Source organism: Drosophila guanche, unplaced genomic scaffold (genome assembly GCF_900245975.1).
Source record: "Drosophila guanche unplaced genomic scaffold, DGUA_6, whole genome shotgun sequence".
Taxonomy (NCBI): domain Eukaryota; kingdom Metazoa; phylum Arthropoda; class Insecta; order Diptera; family Drosophilidae; genus Drosophila; species Drosophila guanche.
The window spans coordinates 1,905,131-1,931,028 of record NW_022995749.1 but is presented as its reverse complement, the minus strand read 5'-3'; the positions used below and the strand labels follow the sequence as shown (position 1 = coordinate 1,931,028).

The window sequence follows — 25,898 nt, the reverse complement described above, 5'->3', positions numbered from 1 at the left end:
GAGAAAACCATACGCAAACGCAATCACATTCAAATTTCTTAAAAATTCTGGATTCTAAGGTAATAGCATCATATTAAATTATGTTATAAAATTGTATTATTTTGTTAGATGTTCGGGATATTTACATATGAAAAGACATCAAAATGAGAACATTAATTTCATTTGTCCATTAAGCCCAGTTTTCAAAACCCCAAAATATTTTTAGCGGGTTTCATTTTGTAAAAAAACACAAACCACTGAGCCTATTTTGTGTCTGAGAACTGCGCTTAACACACGACCACACTTTTTGTCTAAGCATCACATTGTTTAAATTATAAGAGCATTTCCAATGCAGCACCTTGCATGCCCTCATCAACAAATATCGACAGCAACACCGAACATACCCCTTTTCAAGAAAATATCGCCAGCCTTGTCATCGAACTGAAGTACCTGGTCAAATTAATCGTCGTAGCGATTAAATACCAAAAAAAAAAAAAATAGCAACAAACAAAAAACAAAACCAAAGTGAAAAAGTGTAAAGTTCGGGCAAAATCGAAAGAAAACCCAAACCCAAACGCAAAAAAACACCTTTGCCAAGGGTAGTTGTGGTGTCCACGAGTGAGGGACGGAGCAGCAGCGAGGGAAAAACCCCAACCCAACGAGCAGCAATATTTGTGTGCGAAGAAAAAATATCCGAAGGAAAAACCTTAACGTTACCACCTGCTTTGCCTCTACCCCCTTCCAGTGCATACACATACACACACCTGTGCACTTATTCTTTTTACGAAATCCAAGACGAAGGCCAGCCACCAGCCACCAGTTAGAGCAACAGAAATCGGCCGAAACCAGCAGAGCAAACAGCAATCACATCCAAATGCGTGAGCCATCGCTTGGGGAAGGTACATAGATATTGAAGAGAGAACTGCCGATCATCGAACGCTTCGTCGAATAGACGGGCGGACGGAGCGGAGCCGATTAGTGCAGAGTCACGTCGCGTCAGCCACAAACGCCGCAGAGCAGACGAGCCAGAGCCGAGCCATGTCCATGCGCACTAAGGTGTTGGGCCTGGTAGATGTGATGATGCGGGTGCCGCCCGTGCTGGTCATCGACGAGATACTGAAGATTGGCATGGGCTTGCCCACACGATTCTATCCGGACACCAGCCCGCCGCAGTCGCCAGTCGCAGAGGATGTGGGTTTTCTAGCCGATGCAGGTACTCCGGGTGCAGCTGCCGAGGCATTCGCCGCCCTCAAAGCTTTCTTGGGATTGGGCGATGAGGCCCAAAGTTCCATGACCCCCACCGCCAGCCCGCTCGAACAGACCATCGATAATGCCTCCAAAAAGGCGATGACGAATGGGATGCTCAGCACGGGCTTCAACTCCCTCATGTCTGAGTTGTCGCACGATGAGACGCTGGCGGATGTCCTCAGCATAACGACGGTCAAATTCATGATTTGCATATTCGGTAAGTGGACTGGGGCAACTATAGAAGGTGGTGGTGGGCTCTATAGTAAGGGTTCGGGTTCTCTAGCTAGCCCAGAATACCTTATCGGACGTACTTTGCACCCGTGCGCACCTCGGGCGAATGCTCAAAACACAAATGTTCATTTACTGATTTGATTGCTTCAGGTTTCCTATCCGCCGCTTGCATTTTCATGCTGTGGACGCGGCACCTGGTGATGGTGTACATGTTTCTCACTTCCCTCGGACTCACGTTCCTCTCCTACTGGTCAAATGTGAGCGCCCTGGCGCTAATGGAGCAAAGTCCCTGCATACTGGAGGACCTGATGTCTCTGAACACGACGAGGTTACTGGACTCGGGCGGGGTGATCATGTCGCTGGCGCCGCACGTCATGGCGCAGTGGTTCATGGGCATGCTCTTTGCATACATACACCTTGGACCGAGATACGAACTGCTGCAGAAGTCGATGCCCATTATATTCACTAGTCCCATTCTGATTGCCATGCTGCCGCTGCCACCGCATGTAGTGGAACTTCTGCCCGCGATAGCCGGCACAACGCCCGTCATCCTTACGCTAATCACGATGATGTACAGCGCCATGGAGGCCAGTCGCACTGTGTACAATGGCTACCAATATGCCATGAACTTTGTGTCCAACTTTGGCCTTTCCGCCTTGATAGAGAACGAGTGGCAGCGACTGAATGTGCCAAATGTCCTGCGTGTGTTTTGGACAATCCGGTAAGATCTGAACTTACTTTGAACGTTCATTTCGTCTAATGTGAATCTCTCCTTACAGAATCATTCAGGGAGGCTATGCCCTGGCCATCGCCGATTCCAATGAGCCCTTGCAATTGTTTCCGGCAATCGAAAAGCTGCTGGTGGATGGCTGCGAAACACTGACCGCCGTACTGGGCATGACGGGGGTCATATCCATGATATGCCACTACATTGGCAGAGGCTTTCAGTGGTTTTTGATGACCTACGACAATGATGAGGAGAAATCGCTTGGCACCGTCTCTGCAGTGCTCTTTTACATTCTAGCCCTGCAGACTGGACTCACATCGCTGTCGCCGGAGAAGCGATTTGTGCGTTTGTGTCGCAATCTATGTCTTCTGATGACCGCCCTGCTGCACTTCTTGCACAACATCGTCTCGCCCATACTTATGTCGTTGAGTGCGGCACGAAATCCTTCACGGAAACGACACGCGCGGGCCCTCACCGTTTGCGCATTCCTCGTTGTGACGCCCGTTTCATTGCTGTACTACTTATGGTTACAGCGCTCCATTTCCACATGGCTGTTGGCTGTCACCGCCTTCTCGGTGGAAGTGATTGTCAAGGTATGTGATCTAAAAGGTTGCCGCTCTGCCATTGCATTCATTACAAAATGATTTCCCGTTGCAGGTGCTCGTCTCGCTGGCCACGTACACACTGTTCTTGCTAGACGCCCGCCGTCAGTTCTTCTGGGAGAAGCTTGATGACTATCTGTACTATGTGCGTGCCTTTGGCAATTCCGTGGAATTCTGTTTCGGCATACTACTGTTCATAAACGGCGCCTGGATACTGGTCTTCGAGTCGGGTAAGTGTCAGCTTCGTTTCATTTCAAATTACATCGACACATGAGCACATTAATCCATCCATTTAATATTAAATTGCCATTTTTGTATTACTGTGAATTGTGCAGTAGTATGTATCAGTTTCCATCATCTTGTCCTTGTCATGGGTCCACATTTTTGTTATGTGTGTGCATGTAATCTTTTTATTTGGTTGATTTTGTGTATCGATAACTATAACTTGATAGCCCAAAATGCTACAGGCGGCGCCATCAGAGCCATCATGATGTGCATCCATGCCTATTTCAATATCTGGTGCGAGGCCCGAGCTGGCTGGTCGGTGTTCATGAAGCGACGTTCGGCCGTGCACAAGATCTCGTCCCTACCGGAGGCAACACCGGCCCAGCTCCAAGCGTTCGACGATGTTTGCGCCATTTGCTATCAGGTGATTGCTACTTTTATTCCAACTAATCCTTCCCTAAGCTCAAGACTGCTCTCCCACCCAATAGGAAATGTATTCGGCCAAGATTACGCGCTGCCGCCACTTCTTCCATGGCGTCTGCTTGCGTAAATGGCTGTATGTCCAGGATCGCTGCCCGTTGTGCCATGAGATAATGATGTACACGGAGAAGGCCGAGGAAAATGTGCCTGATGCCGAACCAGCGGAGGCTGATCAAGCAGAGCGCGTGTATCCCCGAGACGTAAGTTGTTCCTTGCTGCTCAGCGAAATACATATATTGTGGGGCTTACTCTTATTTTGATTTGCCTACATAGGATGCGAACAACGCTGGATCCACACGCCGCTCACCGGAGAGGAGCCTCCCTGCCGAGGCGTCCGAAGCTTCCACAACCGCCTCCACCTCCAATTCCGCGATGGAATCTGCGGAATCCATTGCCGAGGCAGCAGCCGCTGCTGCTGAGGCACGAACAGCCTCGGTCTCTTCCAGCAGCAGCAATGCGAGCTACATCACAGCTTCCAACCAGCCCCCAACACCGTCGGCCACGTCAGCGGCTGCGGCTGTGGCCACAGCGGCGGCCAGTAGTACGACGCACATTTTCCGCGTGACCCAGGACCAACAGTGAGCGATAAGGGATTGATCGGATCGTGGATTGCTCGCGTACCTTCTATCTATCTGTCTATCTATCTACCACTTGAATTGTTCTGTGTGTTAGTGTACTTATGTAAAAAAAAAACGCGAATCTGTCTAGTGACGAAGAGCTTCTTCATACGTTTAAAAGCAATCTATTCCTATAACACAAGCACACACACACACACACACACTTTTGATCCACACACACACGACATAAGCACACCCACACACACATAAACACATATATATATAAAAACATACAGCCATGCTTAACTAAATTATATACCATGCATATAATAGAGAGCTGATCGAGACGAGATCGAAATTGGAATTAGAGATCTATGTACGTTAAGTTTATGGTAAAAAGTTGATCCAAAAATGTTGAAACACACAAAAAAACGTTAGACCTAAGTTCTGCAGCGGATAAAACAGTGTAAAAAAAAACAAACAAAAAAACAAAACCATCAGTAAAGAAATAACATTTATGTATGTGGGGAAGTCTGAAAATGATTTAATCAAGTTACCAAGTAAAAGTTAGTTAAAAACGCGAACGAGGTAAGCCAAGAGAGCAGGAGTGCGAACGAAGATATCAGCACAGAGAGAAAGTTTGAGGAAAACGCAAAACTTACGTTGTATAATTTTGTAATTACGAAAAGAAAAGTTGAATAAGCAAATATTTTGTTCTTGTTTTTGTTTCAATTACCTATGTACGTTTATTTAGATTTAATTTAATCAAAAGAAAGAAGCGGAAAATACAGATAACAACAAAACACAATATAATATAAGCGAAAAACACACACAGAAACTATTGACTTTTTTGACTAGAAATATCCTTTGGAGAGCCACCTCCAACACAACTACCGTGTGTTTTACAGCCATAAGATGGAGACATGACTAGGACTTGCACAAAATAATTAACATAGATGGATCATATCCTGTCCACTGCACTTCAGTTAAAGATCAAATCGTTGTAGTTGCGCAGTAGATGATAGGGAGAGACCCGGCAGCAGGTCGTGGTGCGAACTACAGTGATGCGATCGGCACGCTCGAAGTTTGCCTTGACGGTCTCATAGTAGCGGCCATCGCTGTGGACAGAATTAGTGGGTGAGAGTCATTCAGGGTGTCAAGAGAAGACCTTGAACTCACCTGAGAACCATGCAGCGCAATTTAAGGCACTTGACGCGCAAAATATCGATGGCCTTTTGGCTCTTGTCTGAGAAACGGAGATTGTCAGGATCCCAGCGCAGTTCGAGACGCTCCAGGTTGCCGCAGTTGGAAGCAATGGTGTCCATAAGCTGATCCACATGGATATTCACCCCGAGCTTCTCCGCCGTACCCATGACAATGATTCTGGAAGGCGACCGAAATAGCATGAGGCCCTGTACATTTTATTGGATGGATATTGAGATTTTCATACTTGCAGTTGCCCAGCAGAGGTAGGATGCTCATCCACAGCTGATCCGTGATGTGTGGCATGCCCGAAAGGCAGCAAGCACTGAGCTGATGGCCGTGACGCTGCAGGAACTTTAGCAATCCCTCATCGGTGATGTTGTCCGAGGAGTCCATGTCCAGAGAAATGAGAGGTCTAAGATGGAAACATCGCATGAGCGTCGTCACGAGCAACTACTGTGATTTCACTACTGTGGTATCACCTGGTATTTCCCGACTCCATCCAGAGCTTGAGAACGCTGTCGTTGAAGCCATTGATCTGTCCGGCTGAGAGGAACTTCAGGCTGGGTATACGCGTCAGCATGTCCACCAGGCACTCAGTCGAGAGATCCGTGGCGGTGATATCTAGCTCCTGGAGGGCGCACTTGTCCCACTCCGCCTGCATCACAAACTCTGACTTGAGGCTGGTGCCATTCATGAGCAGACAGGTCAGCCGCTTGGAGCGCTGGATGAGGGTCTTGAGGGTGGATCCGGTGACCTTGTTGCAAAAGTTGACGGCCAGGCACTCCAGCTGGATGCAGTTGGAACTGAAGGCATCGATGTGGGAGTCATCAATGAAATTGATACCGTACAGATTGATTACGCGCAGATTGGGCGTCGCAGACTTGAGCTTGTGCACATTGATGACCTCGTAGATCTCCTCCTCATCCTCCTCGCACTTCTCGTAGCTGCCAATAAGGTGGAGCACCTCCAGGCCATTGATGAAGTTGTATATTTTTCGCATAAAACCTTCCATAAAGATGACCTCAGACAAACAGATGCACATATACCTCAGCTTGGTGGGGAATGTCTGCATCTCGCTGAAATCGTGAAGCTGCATGGCTAAAAGGTGGATAAAAGAGTTGAGTCAGTCCCTCGCCACTTGCTTGACCTACCCGTGGAGAAGTCCAGCAGCATGTGCGTCAAATTGGGACACTTGCCGGAGAGTTCGTGGAGGACCGTGTGTGTGATCAGCTCGATGGGCAGTTCAATGTACCGCAGAGTCGGGCCGAATCTTACCGATATCAGCTGGAGGAGCATCTCCAGGGAGCCCACGTGTAAACCCGACACCTCCGGCCTGAGGGACACATTCTTCCAGAGTCGCGTGTCATATGCAATCTGACGCCAGCGACGACAAATCCGAGCCAGGCGACAGATCTCTCTGTGCGACAGATACGAAAAGATGTGCAGCAGCACCTTATCGGGCAGCTTCTCGATGGTCTGTCACAGGTTTGGTATAAAATATGTTTTAGTTATTTCAATAATTGCACTCTCTATTTACATCTCTCTTTATCGATCTAAATAAACTTGACAACAAACATTTGACCCATAGATAATCTTCTGTAATTCTGCTGGCATGTGACAGAACAACTTCGAGTTGCAGCCCAAACAGGGTGAATTAGATACATAGGAAAAAAGGTGTCCGTTTTGTTGCACAGTCTTACAATAGATAAAGAAAGAGCGGATAAGGTGACAAATTCTCCCCAAACTCATTGTACCGTATCAGCAAAGGGACTGCGAACTGTGCCATCGGACAGATAGACTTGGGATGCCTCGACGGCCAGCTGACCCCAGATATCCGTGGATATATCCATTGCTCAGGTATATAGGTTGTCACTTGCTTATATAAAATATATTATATGCGCGGATGAACACTACGTGGTCTGTTGTTTTTCTGTCTATTGCGAGTCCGTCGGACCGAGCTACTTTCGCGCTACTGCGAGAAGGAACCACAATCGAAATCTCCAAAAGACCCGTCAGGCAATCGGCTCAAGAGAACCTGCGCCACCACCGACAGCGGGTTCCTATTAATAGTCTATACATGAGTGCTAGTAACGATCGCACAGAGCCACAGAGAGAGAGAGAGAGAGAGAGAGTAAGACAGCGAGGGAGAGAGAGGAGAAATTGGCTCAGGCGAAACAGCTCTAGCGAGGATGCCCCCCAGACAACACCCAGTTGCTCATTTACGCACTCATGCACCAACACCTACATAGTTTTGGCTGCAGACGAGTACATAGGAATGCGTTTGTTTGGGGCCTGCTAACTTTTCTCTATACATACATACATACCATATACTGTAGAGTAGAGTAGAGCAGATCGTTTATGCATGTATATATGTATGAACAATCGATCGGTTTGTTTTGATTTGTTTACTGTCAGCCCACGCCACTTACCAGCCGCGTCTTCACTACCGTGTCATCGCGTCCAATGGCTTGTGCTGTTGTTTGCGCTGCCAAAACATTCCAATTATCCATCGGGTTAACTTAACTTCAGCTATAACTAGGATGGATCAGCTGGGAAAGTGTCTGAGTGTGGTTCTTTGTATTTCTGTTTCCGGTTCTATTTCCTATGTCTTGTTCTACAGCGAAGTTCTATATAAAGCCGTGGAAGGTTTATGTCGGTTGTATTGTATGCGTCTATAAGTAGAGTAGGCCAAATATTAATTAATTAAGCAAAAACATTCGTACATACATATGTACATATATTTAGGTACATTTAGGTATTTTGAGGAAACGCTTTTTAAGAGTTACGTCAGGCAGTGTTAGGCTTGAAAGTACTGTACAATATAGAGAATATGATTTTCTCTAAGAAAGATAAGACATATAGTTACCCATGATGTTAAAAGATTAAACAAAGTTGTTAGGTACTTTATAAATAAACGAAACGAACATGTAGCAAAAGTGCGGCACGCTCTCATTAATTAATTACTTTTTACCGCAATTTTCAGTTATCAAATTAGACAATTTTCCCACTGCACTGCACTCAACTATGGCAAATTATGCAAATTTCTCGTTCTTTTTGAGAATACACATGCAATTTGTCGTACCCTTTGGGCAGTGGTCTATTTATAGTTGGTTTTGTGGGCTCTGCAGATGAATCGGCGCTGCAGTCTGCAGTTCAGCAATCACCGTAATTTCGTTACCTTCGCCACAATGTGGGAGGGAATTACTTGGCAATTTGCAACTGTGTTTACACTTTTGTTGAATTGACTTTGACAGAAAATTACTGGCAATGTGGCTGCTGCAGGGATCCGTATTTACATTGAGGCGTGTTTCGCGTAGTGGACTGCTCCACAACTCTCTGGTAACTGAGAAAATGCAGGCGTCCGCGGAAAATGGTTTTGCCAAAAATCTGCCTGGTCGGAATGGGGGAATGGAGGTGATGGAGGAACGGTCTGATCATAGAGCATGGCGACTGCAAGCATCATTTGTTACAGCCGGCCGATTCTGAAATGTTTTTGTTGACAATTGGCCCACGGCCATGCAGTTTCGAGTGGTGGCACACACACACACACACTTCTTTCATTGCAATCCGGTTCGAATTGTAGCGTTTGGGTGCTGTAAAATTTGAATTTAGCGCGCGAGCTGAAACCACGTAAGGAAAGACGTAAGAACAGTAATGGACAATGGTGCAATGAAGATACCATTACATTGTGCGGGCAGGCCCCCTTGACGTGATCCATTGAATAAGAGCTAAGTAGTTTTTGACTTAACTGTTATACTAGGTTTTAATATAAATAAACCTAAACTTGCACCTCATTTGATATTAAGAACTTTTGAAAAATTTCAATATCAAAATTAAATGTTAATTGCATCCAAGGATGCTCTGCCTATAGGTTTGGTGAGTGTTGCGTACGAGCATGAAGAAGTCATTTGATAATTTTCCCACGGATAATTAGCTATTAGTCGTCGTTTGGTATTAATACATAAGTTTGCTTTTTTGGTATTCGCTAAATGAAAGAAAGAAATTGGAGGTCGGCAGTATATAAAGAAAATAACCCAAGACATAATATCAGATTGTAAAATTATGGAATCCAAAGATTCAGTGACTAAAAATATGGCGATTTGCTCCAGAAAGCGAAAACAGCCAAATATGGACTAAACACTGCCAATCGGAAGTCTCTGTGTGGCTATACTTCTGATTGTGCTGGTGACGAGGGTTGAGGGAAGTACCCCAGTCCAAGCCCACCAGACGATCCCCCTCCCCCATATTGGCGCAAAGGCTATTCGGGTGATGGCACCACATACGAGGAGATGGGGGCGCTTCATTTTGCCGAAGTTGAATACTCAGAGTACGAGCCTTAGACCAACTACTCCCAGAGGGAGAATTTCACTGAAATGTGGGTGGATGTTGTTTTTAAACTTTCGCGAACCTTTTTTGACAAAATGTTTCCACTTGACCCGATCGTACCAAGAGGTAAGTGAGGAACGATGGCCGTCTCTGGTTTGGTGATTTAGGTTTTTTTTTTGTTTGAGGTTTTATGTTACCGCTCTACCCTTGGGTAGAAATAGGGATGGAATACAGGTGGACATGTTGTCCGCATTGATCAGGACGGTGCAGAAACTTCGATTTTGTGTACGGCAATCACAAGCCAAGAAATATTGAAAATCATCGATGTCTACATCGATGAAAATATAAACAAGAAATCCGAGATATTTTTCTCACCTTTCTTATATTCTACCCAATAGAAAGGTGTCATCTAAATAAAATAATTTGTTGAGACGTGATTAATGAGTCAAATAAAATTTTAGTTTTATCGCTGAGAGTCCTATCTAGCTCTTAATCTTGATTCGAAAATCAAAATTTAGGCATTTTATTTTCATCGGTATATTTACGGTATAGTTTGAACATGATCGCGTCTATTCCAGTATTTTTATGAGGGACACACTGTAAGCCAGAAACGCAACGTTTTGTACCAAAGTTGTATGAGAAGTTGGAATCAAAAAACCACACCAAAAAACCGAAACACACAATTTTAATGCCGGAATATCAAGTTAATTAATCCATTAAAAAAACTCATCGCGCATCGGGCTTAATAATCCAAACATTACAATTGATTTTATGTTTATATTTGGGTGCAGTGCGCGTTTGAGTCATTGTGTGTGTGTTCGTGCGACGCCCAAGAGAGCGTGAGAGAGACTTGTGTATGTGTGCGGGCAATGCTTTGCATTCCACATAAACAAATTTGAATTACAGCAAGATTTCTTGAAGCAACTTAAATTAGCTTAATTCACGATCAGGCCCAGACCCAAGATGTCGTACTCAGCGGAGCGTTCGCTCTCCTATCTTTATCCTTTTGCGATCGTGTCCTCTGTGATCTGCTGCATCACCTCGGCGGTGGCATGGTCACATTGGCGTTACGTACTGAACGCCTGTCCTGACACAAACTGCGGCTGCGTGCTGCATAGCCGCAGCACCTACAACAGCTTTGAGGGCGGGAACATCGCCTACTGCCACTATGCCACCTACGGACTGCTGCTGCCCCTGATCTTCGCAGTGGTGTTGGGTATCTACCATGGCTATCGGATGTGCATTGGGAAGGGTCAGCGCAAAGTGGGCACCAGCACCATTCGGCAGCGGTGAGTGTTCTAATTCGAGTGTGTCTGGGGGTCAAGTGGGTTAATCGGCAGCAATAGCTCCAAACAATCCACTAATTAGGTCTTATGCTAATGGAAGATGCCGTATACGCTTCTGCCAGGCGAATAACTAATGCTTTTCAACCATTTCAATTAGTTTCTTAAAATTTCGTTTCGTTCTGTGCCGCCCAACCCCCTATATAGATCCGGCGACATGATTGTAGTCACCACTGAATCCGATCTAACTCCCGATGGTCTCTCCCCCTACTACTGTGAGTGCTTTGCCAACAACGGATCCCAAAACGAATATATCCACTAGATTTGTCCTTTTTTCAGGGCTTCCTGCCACCGTCATTTCGGTGATCATGGCCATCTATCAGCTGATCTACGCCTCAGTATTTACGGATGGATTCGAGGTGACATGCAAGCAGTACCGCGAGTCTTTGCTGAAGGAGATCCAGGGGGTGGGAAATATTGTGCCCGTGCTCAAGTCGCGTCTGTCGTGCGCAGCCATATTCGATTTCATGGACTTTCTAGTGGAAAGCATCTCCTATGAGCGGCGTCGCTATGGACGCATCAACACCGCTGCCTGTCTGTACTTCACATTGATCTTTTCCTGGCTGGCCCTTTTCGCCTGGCTGTCCATTTGTGTGATCAACATTGTCCACCTGCGACGCACCAGGGCTGCCAGGGTTTGAGAAGAGGAGCACAGCTAAAGAGCTGATAAGAAGTATCAACAGCGATCAACATGACGCATAACAAATCAAAAACGGAGCCATTCCCAACGCACATTCGCACCATTATACATATTTAAACATAGTTTTACCCAAACGCCACTTATTTATTAGTTGAAAACATACTGCAACGTCCACGGCTTAAGCCGCCATAAACACATTGTACAAATAATTGTATGAACATCAAGTTTATACTAAATACTAAAATATATTTTAAAGTAACCTGAATCGACTTTTTATGATTTCTTCTTAATTGGTTTATATTGACAAAGAGTCCAAATGAACAAATAAGTGAATCTCTCTTTCCGATCTTCAGATGTTTAGAGGACTGTCGGTGACCCTGTGGATTAAAACTAATTTTATTTTTGACATATTAAACAGGGATAGCAATTAGCTCAAAACAGTGCTAGAACTGAGTCTGGTTCCGGATGCTGGTTCCGTCTTTGATTGGCGCCTGCACTAACGAGTGGTATTAACTCCTATTTGTTATTACCAGCGGTCTTTTTTTTTGCTTGAAAATTTGTTTAAATATGGTGGGGTTAAGTCACTATCTAAATAGTATAGTTATACCACTAACCAAATAGTATAGTATAACCATTAACCACTATACTATTTTTTTTTTTTTTTTTTGAGGTTTTAAGTTACCGCTCTACCCTTAGGTAGAGGGGAATTATTTGGCCACCCGCCTTTCAAGGGGGAAATCGCCACGTCGTAATATGTAACTTGGTTACAGCTTTGCTCCAATACTTACCTGGCGTAGAGGTTATTTTCCCCACGTGCTTGCAGTTTGACTCGAAAATAATTTTACCTAAAATTGAAAGTAACCACTATACTATATTATTTGGTTATACTATACTATTGGTTAGTGACCATACTATTTGGTTAGTGGGTGGGGGGGGGTTAAGTGGACTAAGTGGGTTTTTTCGGTATATTTTAAAAAGTATATCGGTATATATTCGGTATATCGATAAAACCACTGCTGCTGACGTGCCTCACCGAATTTGTTTACGTGAAAAATATTAAGTTCAAGGGAGAAAACCTAATAAAACATGCTGGAAATACCAACGCATATGGTAGGTGTAATGGTCAGAGAGTTTGTATCCTAGTTTTCACTAAACTATCTCCGCCCTGCGCAGGACTTTGTGGGCCAAGGCAAGGCTGAGCTCTGGTCACGTCTCATCATCACATTATTCGGCGTTGTGGGCCTGATCTACGGAGCGATTGTGCAGCAGTTCTCACAGACGGTCTATGTCCTGGGAGTGGGCTTCCTGTTGTCCTCACTGGTAAGCCATTGGCTCACAATAGCTTATTAATTGCGTACTAATCAAAAATGAAACCCAATCAGATCACCATTCCGCCATGGCCCTTCTATCGCAACAATCCGCTGAAATGGCAGAAGCCGGTCATCACGGAGCCCAAGCCACAGAGTGGCGAATCCAGCGATGAGGGCAAAAAGAAAAAGAAATAACTATTCCAAGCTAACATAAGTTTAACTTGTATTTCCCTCGCATAATAAACACTCTCTTCTCATACTAAATCGGACGTCGATAGGATATCAGATCGTTGTGGTCATAGTACTTGTGAATGAGATCATACATATTGGCAAAGAAATACAAGAGATTGTCGTACTGTCCGTTGTATGGCGACTCTCGCTGAACATCCTCCGACGGGGCATCTCTTGTCAGCGGCGCCGCCACTTGGTGGAAGCCCTCGGTTATCTCTAGGTTGTCTAGTCCTCGGTAGGCGGAATTGAGACCCCAAGCATTTACGTGGACTTCTAGCACAAACTGATGAATGGCCTCGATGGTGGCCAGGTACCAACGCGGGCTGCCACGCTGATAACGCCAGAACTGCGACAAACGGTTCTGGAGGACGACCGTGCGCAGGCCCCTGACCCGTTCATCCGCATAGATGCCGCGACTCTGGTTCCAGGTGCTGTCAATAAAGACGGCTCGCCGAACGGGCAGGTTTCCATACGTATAGCTACGCTTAGGCATGTTCTCTGGTTGCGTCTCCAAAACCTCTGTCTCGTCCATGCGACGGCGTAGCATTGTGCCCATATGATGTCCTTTGGGTAGGCCATAGTTATCGTCGATCTTCAGCTGTACATTTCGATGGAATAGCTGCGGCACCGTGAGACTCTTGGCACTGGGGAAGATAAGCACCACGTCCTCCTCCAGACGGTAGTCGGGAATATCGGGAAATGTGTGAATTCGCACGTGCTCCGGCGACAGTACGGCAGCATGTATGGCCGTGCTCTTTCCATCGATCTCCTTCTTGTGCTTGATGATGTCAATCTGCAATGGGAGCCCTAGGCGGGGCAGCACCTTCTCCAGCTCCCCCACTGGTATATGGCAGCTGTAGCAAAAGAATTTCCGCGAGCGGCTGCAGCGCCGGCACGTGTACCGTCCCTCGATGGAGTCTAGCACAGTGTGGTCCGCGATCCGCATGTGGATAAAAGGGTACTTTCGTTGCCGAGTCTGGGCATCAGCGGGGTGCGCCATGGTCTAGGATTTTCGCATTAAAAAGTATAACAATAAATACACAAATGATATGGCTTCAGTGCTGCCAACTTTTCCTTAGGAAAAAGTCTGTTTCTAACAGCTGTTCATTTATTCGTTTGCTTTTTTCAAGACAAAACAGCAGATGTGTTGCGAGAATCAGCTGCTTTCAACCAGGGCTGCAGTTTACGCGAAAAGCAATTGCAAGCGAGCACCCCTGATGTTTTATATTTATTAAATGAATCCATAAAGTGAGCAACTCTTCGTAATATGAAAGTAAACCCTCGCTCCTTGCGTGGTGTCCGCCAGTGCAATAGCTGTGGAGTCATGAACGGCAATCGTGCGCAGCTCTGCAACAACGCCGCCTGTCCACAAAACAAGAATGTGCTCGATGTGGTTTCTCTGGTGACACTCAGCGCCGGGTCAACCGTCTGTTCGTTGCGCACTAAGGCGCGAGAGACACCTAGAAATTTCGTGGTGATCCAGGATGTTACTCTATCGCTGCAGCCGAATGCTGCTGTGGTATCTAGCAAGGCCGTCTGCCATGTGGAGACCTGCAGGAACGCCAGCGGCATCGATTGCCAGCATGTGAAGGCTTGCCGACAGCTTGGATCAGCTATACCCATGGCTCAGGTGTACAAGGTTTCGCGGGAGGTACTATGGAATTTAAATATCGGACAGGAGCAGAAGCAGCAGCTCTGGCAGCAGTACAAGTGGGCCGAGGAGCAGGAACAGCTGCCGGCAGTGCAGCGTCTGAATGCAACAACCTTTGCGGTAAAATGCGAGCGCTCGGATTCGTTTCCGACTGCTAGGCTGCATGTGACGGCCCTGGCCAACGGCGTATCCCCCAAGAAGGGTACCAATGCCTGTGCCTGTCGCAAGCTGAAGATAATTGTGGAGCCAGATAACTCGCTGGTCATGCAGGACGAGATTTGCGATCACTTGCTGTTGGTGCTAGCAGGTATACTCAGCTCGCCGCAGGGCAAACGAGTCTATGGCAACTTCACCAACAGCCTAAAGACCTTTTGGATGCCATCCAGGCTGGAGACGCCGCTGGGCGAGGGCACACAGGAGGATTTACGTCTCAGCCTGAGCATGGTCGATGAGTTTGATCCACAGGTGGATATACTTGTGTTTGGCGATCATCTTGATGTAAGTACATGTGCAGCCAGACCATAATGAATACCTTAGCGAATGTTCCATCTTGCAGCTGCCCCTGCCAGACCTGTCCGATGGCGCGTTCAACTTGGACAGCATGCAGGCAGCCACAAGCAACCACAGCACCAGCAACAGTAGCAGTGCCCTCATCCACTATGCCAATGATTCGCAGCTCCTATCTAACTGCGATTTGTTCGCCGAGCCAGAGGAGCAGCACATCCAGCTAACGGACTGCAATATCGAGCTAATGGATCAGTATCAGCCCACGAATCAGATAGATCTTGACATCGAGCTGCCAAGTGAGCCCTACAACCGACTTACCGCTCCTTCCATTTTTTCGGAGACGATGCCAGCCGTTGTCGCCGAACAACAGCCTTCGCTTGAGCTGCCTGCGATAGCGGTGGTCAAGAAGACCATCAAGGCAACTGAAATCGTAGACGAGGTTACAAGCCGCAAGCAACCTCCTCTTCCTGCCAAACGTGATTTGATTGTCAATAGACCGTCATCGCCGGCCAGCAAAAGTCTGTGTGTGGATGCGGACGTGCAGCCAGCGTTGGCCTATTCGGCTTGGCTGGACCATGTGATAGAACTACTCAATGGTTGCCTGGAGCCAGTATGCACCACCGAGCCAGGGCTCTCGACACGCTCCATACAACAGAGCTTTAATGTGCACAAGGTAAGCTGGATTGCTAAAATCAATCTAATTCTGATGCTGCTCGTATTTTGTCGAAATTTTAGGAGACCTTCTCGCACTTTTGCAAAAGCTTCAGTGCTGGCATAAAGAGGCGTCCCGTCCACGAGGTTGCTAAGATTGCCTCGGGAAAATACAAGGGCTTGCCCAAATACGTTTGGCATTTCACAGCTGGTCACACGGTTACGCGCATCTTCAGCACCTCTAACGTCGGTAAAGAACAAACTTAATTGTATCTTCAGTGCTCTAATGTGGATATTTTCCTTCCATAGATTAAAATTCAGCTTTTGAGCTATTTTGAGCGTCATAGGGATGGTTACTTTTTGCCTTATGTGCGGCCACCCATCGAGCAACAGGTCCAGGGCCAGCCCAAAAAGCGTCAAATTTATACCAGGCTGAATCTGTGGGTGGCTAAAATTGTGTTGGAAACCGGGATTCTGTTATCCTGGACCCCGGATGTGTTGCCTCGAAGCCACTTCGGCCTCATGACTGTGGAATTTACGGTGGAAACACGCTCACCCAGCTAATGTTAGTTGCAATTTGATGTTCTTTATTTTTACGCTTTATCATATTCTGTATCTTTTATCAGTAGCTCTATAATCTTCCGCTTGCATCCATTTCAACTTTGCATTAACTTACGATTATCTTAAGTGTACATATATATATATATATATATATATATATCGCAAGACATACATACATATGTATAAACCGACAATGCCTCAATGCGATTTTCGTTTATCCATCTTAATGCGCCACTACAAGCTTTGGGAAAGATGTCATCCCATCTTCTATGGCTCTTACTGTGTGTGGGGGGGTCATGGGCATTACCTTAAAATCTATGGTCTTCCTTTGGATAAGGGGGAGTATTCATCATCTATACGCTTAGCTGTAAGATCGTGGGCATGCCTTCTTAAGTTCTCGCTACATTCAGCTTTTTCTCACGAATATTTTCATTTCGTGTATTTTTTTTGTTCTTTTTTTTTTAATTTTGTTACGCTTAACTTTGACATTCATTCATCACATTTATAAATTGCATAACACCGTCAATTAGATAATCTGTTGTAGTTTTTCAATTAGTTTTCATTTGTAATTTGCTTAGTTTTGTTTTTGTGAAGGTAGTTTAGTCGTGGAAAGGTTTCCATTTGCTCGAAAAGTGTGTGCAGTTCGTTCAGTTTGGTTTTTTGTGATGTCTTTTTTAATCTTTTGCTTCTTCACAATGCTGCATACGAAGCTTTTCCTTTGGCTGTCATGTGCATAACGCATACATCAATATGTACACATACCATATACTCGTACCATAAATTTACATATTCATACATATATAAATATTTATTTATATAGTTTATAGTTTACGTACTACTAATCTTGTGTTTAACAGTTAAAATGCGTAGTTCCTCAAGTTTTGGTATCGGAATATTATGATTCTTTTGTTATAATACAGATGAAGCATTTGTTACCATTGCTGTTGTCAGTATGAGAATTTACCTTAATCTAAATTGGTTTGCCTTCGGAACAGAATCTCACAAAAATTGGTCATTATTTGGTTAATATGTAGAGCGATCTATACTGTGTCAGGGTGACAGACAAATGATTGAGGTGGCCCTGATCTCGCTTCGATAAGATCCTGTTTGAAAATTAGAAACGTTGAATTGTCCCCCCACCTCCTGGCCTCATTCAAAAGCCTCACTCATCCAGTAGTCTAACTACATACGTTCGAGAGGGGCGAACACATGGATAATTCTAGAGGAAAACTGAAATACCTTTGACTCCATTAATTTACATAATCAGTAAGTATACATGCTTATTCAAGTTAAAGTGTACAAAAAACCAGTCTTTAAAACATTTTTTCCCTTCTCTTCCTTTTTTGTGATCAATATTTTACACTAAAATGTAAAAATATATCCTAATTTTCTTTGCTCTTTACGTGCTGTGGGGGTGTGTCTGGTGACAGAGGGACTAAAGAACTCTTTCATCTATAAGATCAGATACAAAAGTATCGCTCAGTTCCACATCGCACACACACACAAACTCACACGCCACAGCATACTTATGGCAATTCAGAGTGCATACTTTAGAGATAGGACTACATTTATCCGTATTATATCCGAGGCTAACTTTTATGAACTGTACAGAATAAAATTACGCTGTGAGCCAAATCTTTGTGTGGGCCTATCAATAGGGTTACTCCTTATGCATTAAATGAAATAACGAAACAATATTTCCTTGTGAATTTTTCTTTCAATTGTGGCATTCGTGTAGTTCACATAAGTCGTATATTTTAATAATACTTTGCTTGCGTTTATTTTTTAGTTTTACACTTAGTTTATCTCGATTTGCATTCGTTTTTACAATATTTATAGCTTAAGGAGGCTTACAATTAGTTGATTTCTTGCAGCAGTTATTTGCCAAAGTTTTATTTACAATCTTAACATGACGCTCTAGTGCTTGGTGCCTTTCGTAGAGAGTGAGATTGGGATGTTGGGATATACAGTGATGTGTGGGTGTTGTTGCGGCTGTGGGGTGATGTGATTCGTGCAAAGGTGCGCTTGATAAATCTGTATACTCTATGACAATAATTCGTTTTCTTGCCTACTAAATTCGCAATTAATTTTTAGCTAGGGTTTTGCTTAAGTTGGTTTGTTATTTCTATGTGTATGGAAAAACAGGTTCGAACAAATTTTTATGGATAGAAAACAGAAAAAGTTGTTTGTTAAAAGATACTAGGACGGACACTGAATCAATTTGAAATGCAAAAAGTGCTTCATCATCTCGTACATTAACAAATAGTTAGTACTTTAATAGAAGCTCTAATGGGGAGCTTAATAAATCATGGCACAAGTGTGTGTGCAGCATTAACCTGCATTAATGAACTACTATAAATTAATTATACATCCTCGCATGTACCTGTATCTATGCCTAAAGTATATAAACTCGTAAACGATGAGACAATTACTTGCTTTACTATAGTTCTACTCCGTTCACTTTGTGCATTTTTCTACTTTTTCATAATATCGCATTGCAATTACTCTGTTTTTTTGTTTGTTTTTTGATCTCTCTGTTTGAAACTATTTGCTTTACTTTTTTAGTTGACTTCTTTTGGATTTTCTTGTTCTTGTGACTTAATGTATACATATATAAAATATTAATCGTAAAATCCGCCTGTAAATCTAGTGTACACAAATTATAAAGAGGGTAAATAATTTAAATAGTTTGTAGAGTATACATTTGGAAAGTGAGACAACTAAAACACAAATAAATAAAATTAATAAAACATGAGCTTAGTAGGCGAATGAATAATTTTTGGACAATGCGGTAAACGCCTTGCTTTCCACGACCTAAATGTTAATAAATACATTCCTATGCATACATACATACATACGTAATTGTAGAGTCTGTTCATTTTAAATATTTTAAATTGTATCTTTAGTTTAACCTACAATATCTAAGTTTTGAGCATCTGTCGCTGCTACAGTTGTGACATTGTTGTTCATCGTTGTTGCGTTTGTGGTTGTAGAGTCAGGCGTTGTTGGATTCATCAGTTCACCAACCGAATTGGAGTTGAGATGAGGATGCATGTTGTATTGTTGTTGCAGTTGCGTTTGTTGTTGCATCAGTGCCAGCATTTGTTGTTGTCGATGTTGTTCAAAGTTCAGATCGAGTTCATCGAGCATCGGCGTAAGTTCAGTGTTCACCATATGAGCAGCATTATTAGTAACAGTATGGAAATTGGCATTAGTATGGGTTAGATTTGTTGGGGATGCAGTGAGTATGGTTGGTGTCGGTGTTGATGTTGGTGATGCAGTGCCTGTTGTTGCAGTGCCACTTGGACTGGGCATATCTCGCTGTGATGGTGGTGATGGTGGTGACTGGAGTTGGACTGTGGGTGGTGATGGTGATGGAGATATTGGTGGTGGTGTGGATGTAATGGATGTTGGAACAACTGTGGGCGGTAACAACGTTGAGATGGGTAAGAGGCTGGGATTAGTATTGGTGGATGAATTGGATGCTGTCTCATTTAGTTCACTATGACTACGAGTGGTCTGATTTTGTGATTGTGGTTGTGGTTGTGCTTGTGCGAATGCTAGAGGCTGCTGTTGCAGCTGTAGCTGCAAATGTTGTTGTTGTTGCTGATGTTGTAGGTATTGCTGTTGTTGCAGCAGCTGCTGCTGCTGGAGTATGATATGCTGTGGAACATTACCATTGCTGCATATTTTGCTATAGAGATCCGGCGTGGCCGTTGTCACATCCTCGAATTCAGTGCGTAGCGCCGTGCGCTTCAGCAGATTCAAATTGCCAGGCAAAAATGAAAGTATATTGTAGATAACACGTATGTCCTCGCTGGATGTCCACACCCCGGGCCGCTTATTGTGATACAGCTTGGCATACTGATATACATTCGCTGTGCTGCAGTATTCCATCTCAATGGCCAGCGATGAGATGGCACAGAACGTGCACGCCTGCGCCCCACCGTACCTAAAGAATATAAACATAATAATGCAGAAACTGATTTCAGAAAAAGAGGGCAATTTGTTTACCTGTCTACTATAACAATTGGTCCATTGCGATAGTCATTGCAGCGCTCATGGACATCCACAATGAAGTCGTATATACTGTTCGGATTGGACATCTCAGGCCAGCTGGGACAGTGCAGCATCTTTACCGTCAGCTCATAGTCATCCTGTATCGACTGAATGACAAAGTCCCGAGTCACATAGTCGCTCTTGTTGGTCTTGTTCAGATATTTCACGCGATAGTGATCGCTCTCGATGGGCGTGGCCTCATCCGGCCAGAACTGGGAAAAGTTCTGTGGGTAAAAAATGGTTTTAAAATCGTAGAGAAATTATTCGATTATTCGATTGACTTACTATATCATCGAGAGAGGAGAGCAGCACGACTGTCTGTGCATTGTGATCCCAGACCATTTGCCAGAAATCTTTTATCGTGTGGGCCATTGGATGCTGTGTGACAATGAAGTCCCGAAGCCTCCGGAAGCCGTGCAGCCACGAAGCGTTGATATAGTCGCTGCCATCCTCACCCGGCTTGGGGGTGAGATGTACCCGACTGCCCTCGATGGGGAAGATGGCACCGCGATTCTTGATCGAGTTGACCTGCTTCATAGCCGACGCAATGTGTATGTCCTTGGGCTGGAACTGAATAATGTTCTTGTACTGCTGCTCCAGATACGGAGTGCAGTTCCTCAGCTCCTCGACCTGGTCGCTCGCCAAATTGGTTTCTCCCGATGCAATGGCCTCCACGAGTGCGTCGTGCAGGAATATATACTGCTCCTCGGTCTGGACAAGGAAATTCCGCTGAGCCCGAATGTGACGCAGAAAACCAAACACATTCACAATCGATTTCTGTTGGATCTGCTTGAGCATGGCGTCGAGGACGATGTAGGTGCCAGTGCGACCAACGCCAGCGCTAATAGCACACGAGAAAAAAAGTTAAGGTTAACTTAGGGCTTTAAAATATGGCGTGTATGGACTCACCTGCAGTGTACAACAATAGGACCAGCCTCGGCAGGATTGGCAGCCGAGGACTTCTTTACGAAATTTAGCACTGGCAACGGATGATCCGGTGTGCCATGGTCTGGCCAATTCGTATAGTGATATTGGTAGACAAGCTTCTCCGTATTGCACTGCTTTTTTTTCTTCAACTGAGGGGGAAAGCACATTAATTAGTTATATAAAATCCCAATAGGCGTGAGGGGATCACTCACCTTCAGATGCTTGATCTGCAGCGTCCGAACCGTGTACGTGGACATTACCTCCTCTTCGATGAGCTTTACCTGAATGACACCATAGGTCTCGACGCCATCCTTGGGCCAGTACATGTCGCACTTGCGTCGGCCGCGCTCCACCAGATTCGTGATCATCACAATGATGGCCACCCGCTGCTCCCAGATCATGCGCCAGAAGCAGTCGAAAGTGTCGGGCAGGGGGCCCTGGGTGCCAATGAAGGCATGTGCCTTCTGGTAGCCATCAATGAAGTTGGCGTTGATGTAGTCCAGGTTCTTCTTCTGTCCTGGCGTGGGATGCAGATGGACGCGACTGTGGTCGTCTGTGTGAAGTCGATGGAAAATTATATTAAGATGGTGCTCATGCTTTGCCAATCGATTCACTTACAGGCTGTGATGTTCAGATAGCGATTTTTGCGCTTGTTCTCCGGGTGCTGGGAGTGCTCGCAGGGCAGGTCTTCGCTGATGCACTCGTTCTGAATGGCCTCGTACTCCCGGCTGAAGCCAATGTCCCCATCCGCGTGCAGCGAGGCCACATGCTTGGAAAACTCATTCACGGGCACGGCGGCACGGATCTCATCGCCAATCTTTACGGGCACCTCCCAGTCCACTTGCGGGGCATTTGGATGGTGTGGCGGATCGTCCAGGTAGTAGTAGGCGGCATGGAAGCACTTTCTGCTGGAAGTTGATGGTAACAAATTCAAGTGTTAATCAAGATTGTTAGGGGCTCTCATTTCTGTCGTAATCTTATTGGAACAGCACAAACTGTGTCAGAATTCACACTGACCAGGCACCAAAGGACTGTCCCCAGATTCTTTTCTATTCAAATGAAGGAGCTACTTTGTAAATTATATTTCAAAGAGGGACATTTTCTTTGCAAAAACTTGTTAATGTTATAAAAAACAGCTGCAATCAGTTATGCCAGAGTCATCAGCAAAAGGTGTCAGGTGGGCGTGGTTGCGTGGCATGCTCTTAACAAAATCAAAATGCATAAATAAGCAGACAAGCGAGAGTACGGGACGGAGAGTGGGTTGATTACGGGTGCCTGGTCAGCGCACTAATGGCATTCAGCTGCAGCCAGGCATAAAGTATTCATTCCATGACAGAAATATTCATTCCATGGTCTATGGTGGCGCTCCTTGAATGTCATCATCATCATCGTCATAGTTTTGGCAAAATTGTGCAAGTTTTGTGCAATTATTTGCGCAAATCTGCTTTAAATGAGTGACACAAAGGCAAAAGGTGGCCCAGGTGAGCATTATTATCGCTCCTTGTTCAATCTCAATACGAGATTAACTAAGCCCCATCCACCCACATCTTAAGCACCATCCCCAGGACAGAAACATTGAGGTTAAGTTTTGTAATTGGCTTAAGCGATTACAAGGAGAGCAAAACTTTTTCTCCAGGCTATCGTACTACACTCCAGAATGAGAGCGTAAGTGATAGAGAGAGATAGATAGATAGTGCAAAGGGCGGAGAGCGGAGAATCGGAAAGCTTGCATAGAACTTGCCAAGTTTCCCGAAACTTTTGCAGCTTGCAGTTGCATGCAGTTGTTGATGTTGTTTGTTGTTCTTGCTGGTGAATATTCTGCAGCTGGATTCTAGACTTGGGTGAAAGTGCCAGCCATAATGGGAATTGAGTGGCCCAAGCCATAGAAACTTTTCACTGGGTTTTCCCTATTACAGTGTTAGCTGCGGTTCGTTGCAGTTTATAAAATACGGGTACAACTCTAAGAATGGGCTCCGCTAATATGATATTCTGAAAACGAGTTAATTTTAAATTTAATTTTGAAATTTACAATTGATCGGATCGGTAATTCCAGCTTATTCCATCAGATTACAGAATATATAAATAAATAAATGTAAGTGAATCTTGCTAAAAACAGTTGGCCGATTACCCTTAATGTATTGGTTGCCAAGCTGTCTCGATCAGAAGACGATGACTTTGCTTATCTATTTGTATTTGTATTTGTATTGTGAGTCTAATGCCAAGTGCTGATAGCACATTTTTTGTTCTATACAATTTGTGTGTCTCCCTCAATGTTTGGTCGGTGTCTCTCTTAGAACAGGCCTGACACAGATCTGTCACTCTAAGCAGTTCCCCAGAATTCCCCATAGCTTCCACAATATGCCATTGTTTACACAAAGAAGTTTTGGAGCATAAACAAAAGTTGAGCTGGGATGGGAATCATCGACAACATTCATAAAGTTACCAATTATTCTTATCAAAAGCACAGAGCAATGCCCAAAGCAGAGAATAAAAATTCAGCTTATTGTTTATTAGGCCGTGTAAAAAAATATAAAAAAAAAACATATTATGGAATTTATTTACATATGTTTTTCTTGATTCCAAGTTCGAACTCCGTCTCCCCTCTTACTTTTCAACTAGAATATCTATCTCCGATTTCTGTTGTTGTTCATCAACGACTTTTGTTATTCTTGCGGCTCTATTACGCACCGCAATTTATTTATTTTGCCTACTTCCGTTTGGGTTTCTACCCATTTAATATATGCATCTGTCTTTTACTTCTCTCGAGATGACTCTTCGTCTGCCCCACCTCTGCAGCTATCTCTATCTCCAGCTTCTGGTGTTTTCTTATGGTTTTAGCACACACGTGAGAACGACGCTAAATGACCCACGGACTTACGTAAACCAATTTCCACATTGCGATTTACGCCGCAGCAGGCTTGGCGACGATGTTGTTGGAGTCAGCAGCATTGGGCTGGTGGCGTTGCCGCAACCGCTGCCGCTTCGACTGAGCTTTTCCGCGCCACCTGACATGGTCAGCTGGGGTGAGGTGAGCAGTGCACTGAGTTGCAGTGCGTTTGTGTGTGTGTGTCTCTTCTCTACAATTGCATGGCAGTGCTTACATATTTACACACAAATTACGTCATACTCCGCAATGCAGGCCTGTGTGCCGCCGGGGCACTTGCAAAATTACGAGTCTCGTAAGCGAAAACGACGCAAAAACACACAACACACACACACACACCACGCTGCCTATTGAGGCTTTCGTTATGGCGCCACAAAAAATCAAACACGGCGGAAAAACACAAACGCGTTGTATGGTTTTTTATTATGTTTGCGTATTGATAAGGTACTAGAAGGGTTTTTCTTACTGGCCAAGCTCGAAGCGCAGGCGAAACCAGTTTGTTCAGTTCAGAGGCGCGTGTTTTTAGCAAATGAAAATCAAGTCAATAAGAGATCGGCGCAGTGTCAAAGCTTTTTTTTCAGCTGCCGCTGATCTTTTGCCCTAGGCGAGAAAAAGAGACAGCAGAGCAAGAGCGAACGACGCGTGCGAGAGCGAGCGCACATTGAATAAGGTTGAGCTTTCAGAGAGATTGCTGCTCGGAGAGCGAATCAGCTGTTCTGATAACAAAATATGCACGTTCTACTCGGACTTCGTTTAAATTCAATTGATTTCAATTTTCCCTAGCTTATTCCAGTTGCAGTCTGATAAAGTCCCGTATCTTATCTACCCTCCAGCTCGTATGTGACTTTGAATTATACTTTGCACTTGCATTGATAATAATAATTAATTATAATTAACACATTCGTTGCAACAACCTCCATATTTATACCGTCTCCACGAATCGATTTGTTGTTTACAGGAAAGCTTGCTTAATTGTACAACTTTTGCTGTTGTTGCCTAGACAGCAATTAACGAATTGAGGAACACATGGCAAAATACTTGTTGCCATATAAAGAATTGATATGAATGTGTGTTCATTTTGTAATTGATGGAAAGTCACAGACAGCACCACAGTATTTCCCAAAGCCAGTTGATACCGCAAAGCTTTGCTCTGTTTTAGTCACTCCTCTTAATAAGTCATTGTCGGATGGGGAACACACTCACCCACAGCCCACTCAGCTTTTTTCCTTAACAGCCACCTACCCCGCATCCGCACCACTTCGAATATTTCCATCGCTGTCATGAAATGAAACTTTTTGGCAAAAGATGCCAGTACGATGCCGAAAACAATTTCATGTCAGCCACGGCTATTCTATTTTTGGCATAGGGAAAAGTTCTAGAGGAGAAACCATACACACCACGACGCGTTGGGCAAATAAAGCAGTCGACACAAAAACAATGTTCCCAAACTGCATAACATATAAAAAACTAACACACACGAGTCCCCAAGCGATGAGCCACAGAAACATAGGGAAAAGCTTTCCCTTTTCTCTGATTTTGTTATTGCAAATGGA

General features: G+C 44.6%; 7 protein-coding genes and 1 long non-coding RNA gene across 18 annotated transcripts in view; 5 read left to right on the top strand and 3 right to left on the bottom strand.

Moving 5' to 3' along the window:
• Window positions 1–505: 505 nt before the first annotated feature.
• On the top strand, window positions 506–4,549 carry LOC117585564 (protein TRC8 homolog). 2 transcript variants are annotated; one of them, XM_034275095.1, is made up of 7 exons: window positions 506–1,444; window positions 1,609–2,179; window positions 2,238–2,778; window positions 2,843–3,017; window positions 3,240–3,436; window positions 3,501–3,692; window positions 3,766–4,549. In XM_034275095.1, the coding sequence occupies exons 1-7, from the start codon at window positions 1,018–1,020 to the stop codon at window positions 4,072–4,074; spliced, it is 2,412 nt and encodes an 803-aa protein (XP_034130986.1). In that variant the 5' UTR covers window positions 506–1,017; the 3' UTR covers window positions 4,075–4,549. The 2 variants fall into 2 exon arrangements, with proteins under 2 accessions (XP_034130986.1, XP_034130987.1); XM_034275096.1 differs by having other exon boundaries at window positions 507–1,444; window positions 3,255–3,436.
• Window positions 4,550–4,769: 220 nt separating this feature from the next.
• On the bottom strand, window positions 4,770–8,563 carry LOC117585566 (F-box/LRR-repeat protein fbxl-1). 2 transcript variants are annotated; one of them, XM_034275100.1, is made up of 7 exons: window positions 8,338–8,563; window positions 7,685–7,927; window positions 6,407–6,731; window positions 5,735–6,353; window positions 5,500–5,667; window positions 5,229–5,432; window positions 4,770–5,167 (listed from the first exon to the last, which is right to left on the bottom strand). In XM_034275100.1, exons 2-7 carry the CDS (start codon window positions 7,763–7,765, stop codon window positions 5,032–5,034), a joined length of 1,533 nt encoding a protein of 510 aa, XP_034130991.1. In that variant the 5' UTR covers window positions 7,766–7,927; window positions 8,338–8,563; the 3' UTR covers window positions 4,770–5,031. The 2 variants fall into 2 exon arrangements, with proteins under 2 accessions (XP_034130991.1, XP_034130990.1); XM_034275099.1 differs by lacking the exons at window positions 7,685–7,927; window positions 8,338–8,563 and adding an exon at window positions 7,010–7,224.
• Window positions 8,564–9,055: 492 nt separating this feature from the next.
• LOC117585571 lies at window positions 9,056–10,020 on the top strand. The gene is made up of 3 exons (XR_004573919.1): window positions 9,056–9,131; window positions 9,190–9,707; window positions 9,767–10,020. It is a non-coding gene; the product is annotated as an uncharacterized LOC117585571 (long non-coding RNA).
• A 154-nt stretch (window positions 10,021–10,174) lies between these two features.
• On the top strand, window positions 10,175–11,623 carry LOC117585569. Its single transcript, XM_034275102.1, has 3 exons — window positions 10,175–10,870; window positions 11,072–11,139; window positions 11,204–11,623. Exons 1-3 carry the CDS (start codon window positions 10,545–10,547, stop codon window positions 11,563–11,565), a joined length of 756 nt encoding a protein of 251 aa, XP_034130993.1. The 5' UTR covers window positions 10,175–10,544; the 3' UTR covers window positions 11,566–11,623.
• Window positions 11,624–12,540: 917 nt separating this feature from the next.
• On the top strand, window positions 12,541–13,138 carry LOC117585570 (signal peptidase complex subunit 1). Its single transcript, XM_034275103.1, has 3 exons — window positions 12,541–12,674; window positions 12,738–12,884; window positions 12,947–13,138. Exons 1-3 carry the CDS (start codon window positions 12,651–12,653, stop codon window positions 13,067–13,069), a joined length of 294 nt encoding a protein of 97 aa, XP_034130994.1. The 5' UTR covers window positions 12,541–12,650; the 3' UTR covers window positions 13,070–13,138.
• LOC117585567 (DTW domain-containing protein 1) lies at window positions 13,073–14,141 on the bottom strand. Its single transcript, XM_034275101.1, has one exon. It carries the CDS (start codon window positions 14,103–14,105, stop codon window positions 13,134–13,136), a length of 972 nt encoding a protein of 323 aa, XP_034130992.1. The 5' UTR covers window positions 14,106–14,141; the 3' UTR covers window positions 13,073–13,133.
• Window positions 14,142–14,304: 163 nt separating this feature from the next.
• LOC117585565 (uncharacterized protein C2orf42 homolog) lies at window positions 14,305–17,683 on the top strand. 2 transcript variants are annotated; one of them, XM_034275097.1, is made up of 5 exons: window positions 14,305–15,254; window positions 15,313–15,936; window positions 15,999–16,160; window positions 16,224–16,479; window positions 17,396–17,683. In XM_034275097.1, the coding sequence occupies exons 1-4, from the start codon at window positions 14,373–14,375 to the stop codon at window positions 16,476–16,478; spliced, it is 1,923 nt and encodes a 640-aa protein (XP_034130988.1). In that variant the 5' UTR covers window positions 14,305–14,372; the 3' UTR covers window position 16,479; window positions 17,396–17,683. The 2 variants fall into 2 exon arrangements, with proteins under 2 accessions (XP_034130988.1, XP_034130989.1); XM_034275098.1 differs by lacking the exon at window positions 17,396–17,683 and having other exon boundaries at window positions 14,306–15,254; window positions 15,999–16,164; window positions 16,224–16,365.
• A 137-nt stretch (window positions 17,684–17,820) lies between these two features.
• Window positions 17,821–25,898, bottom strand: part of LOC117585563 (tyrosine-protein phosphatase 99A) — a 109,648-nt gene continuing 101,570 nt past the window's right edge. For 3 of the 8 annotated variants that reach the window (XM_034275086.1, XM_034275089.1, XM_034275088.1), the window contains 6 exons: window positions 22,080–22,369; window positions 21,674–22,014; window positions 21,444–21,610; window positions 20,820–21,375; window positions 20,490–20,758; window positions 19,056–20,427 (listed from right to left, as the gene is read on the bottom strand). In XM_034275086.1, coding sequence (XP_034130977.1) covers window positions 19,383–20,427; window positions 20,490–20,758; window positions 20,820–21,375; window positions 21,444–21,610; window positions 21,674–22,014; window positions 22,080–22,369 — 2,668 coding nt within the window. In that variant the 3' untranslated portion in view covers window positions 19,056–19,382. Of the gene's footprint in view, window positions 20,428–20,489; window positions 20,759–20,819; window positions 21,376–21,443; window positions 21,611–21,673; window positions 22,015–22,079; window positions 22,370–24,339; window positions 24,547–25,898 lie in introns of those variants that run through there. The other 5 variants (XM_034275087.1, XM_034275091.1, XM_034275090.1 and 2 more) reach the window with 4 other exon arrangements.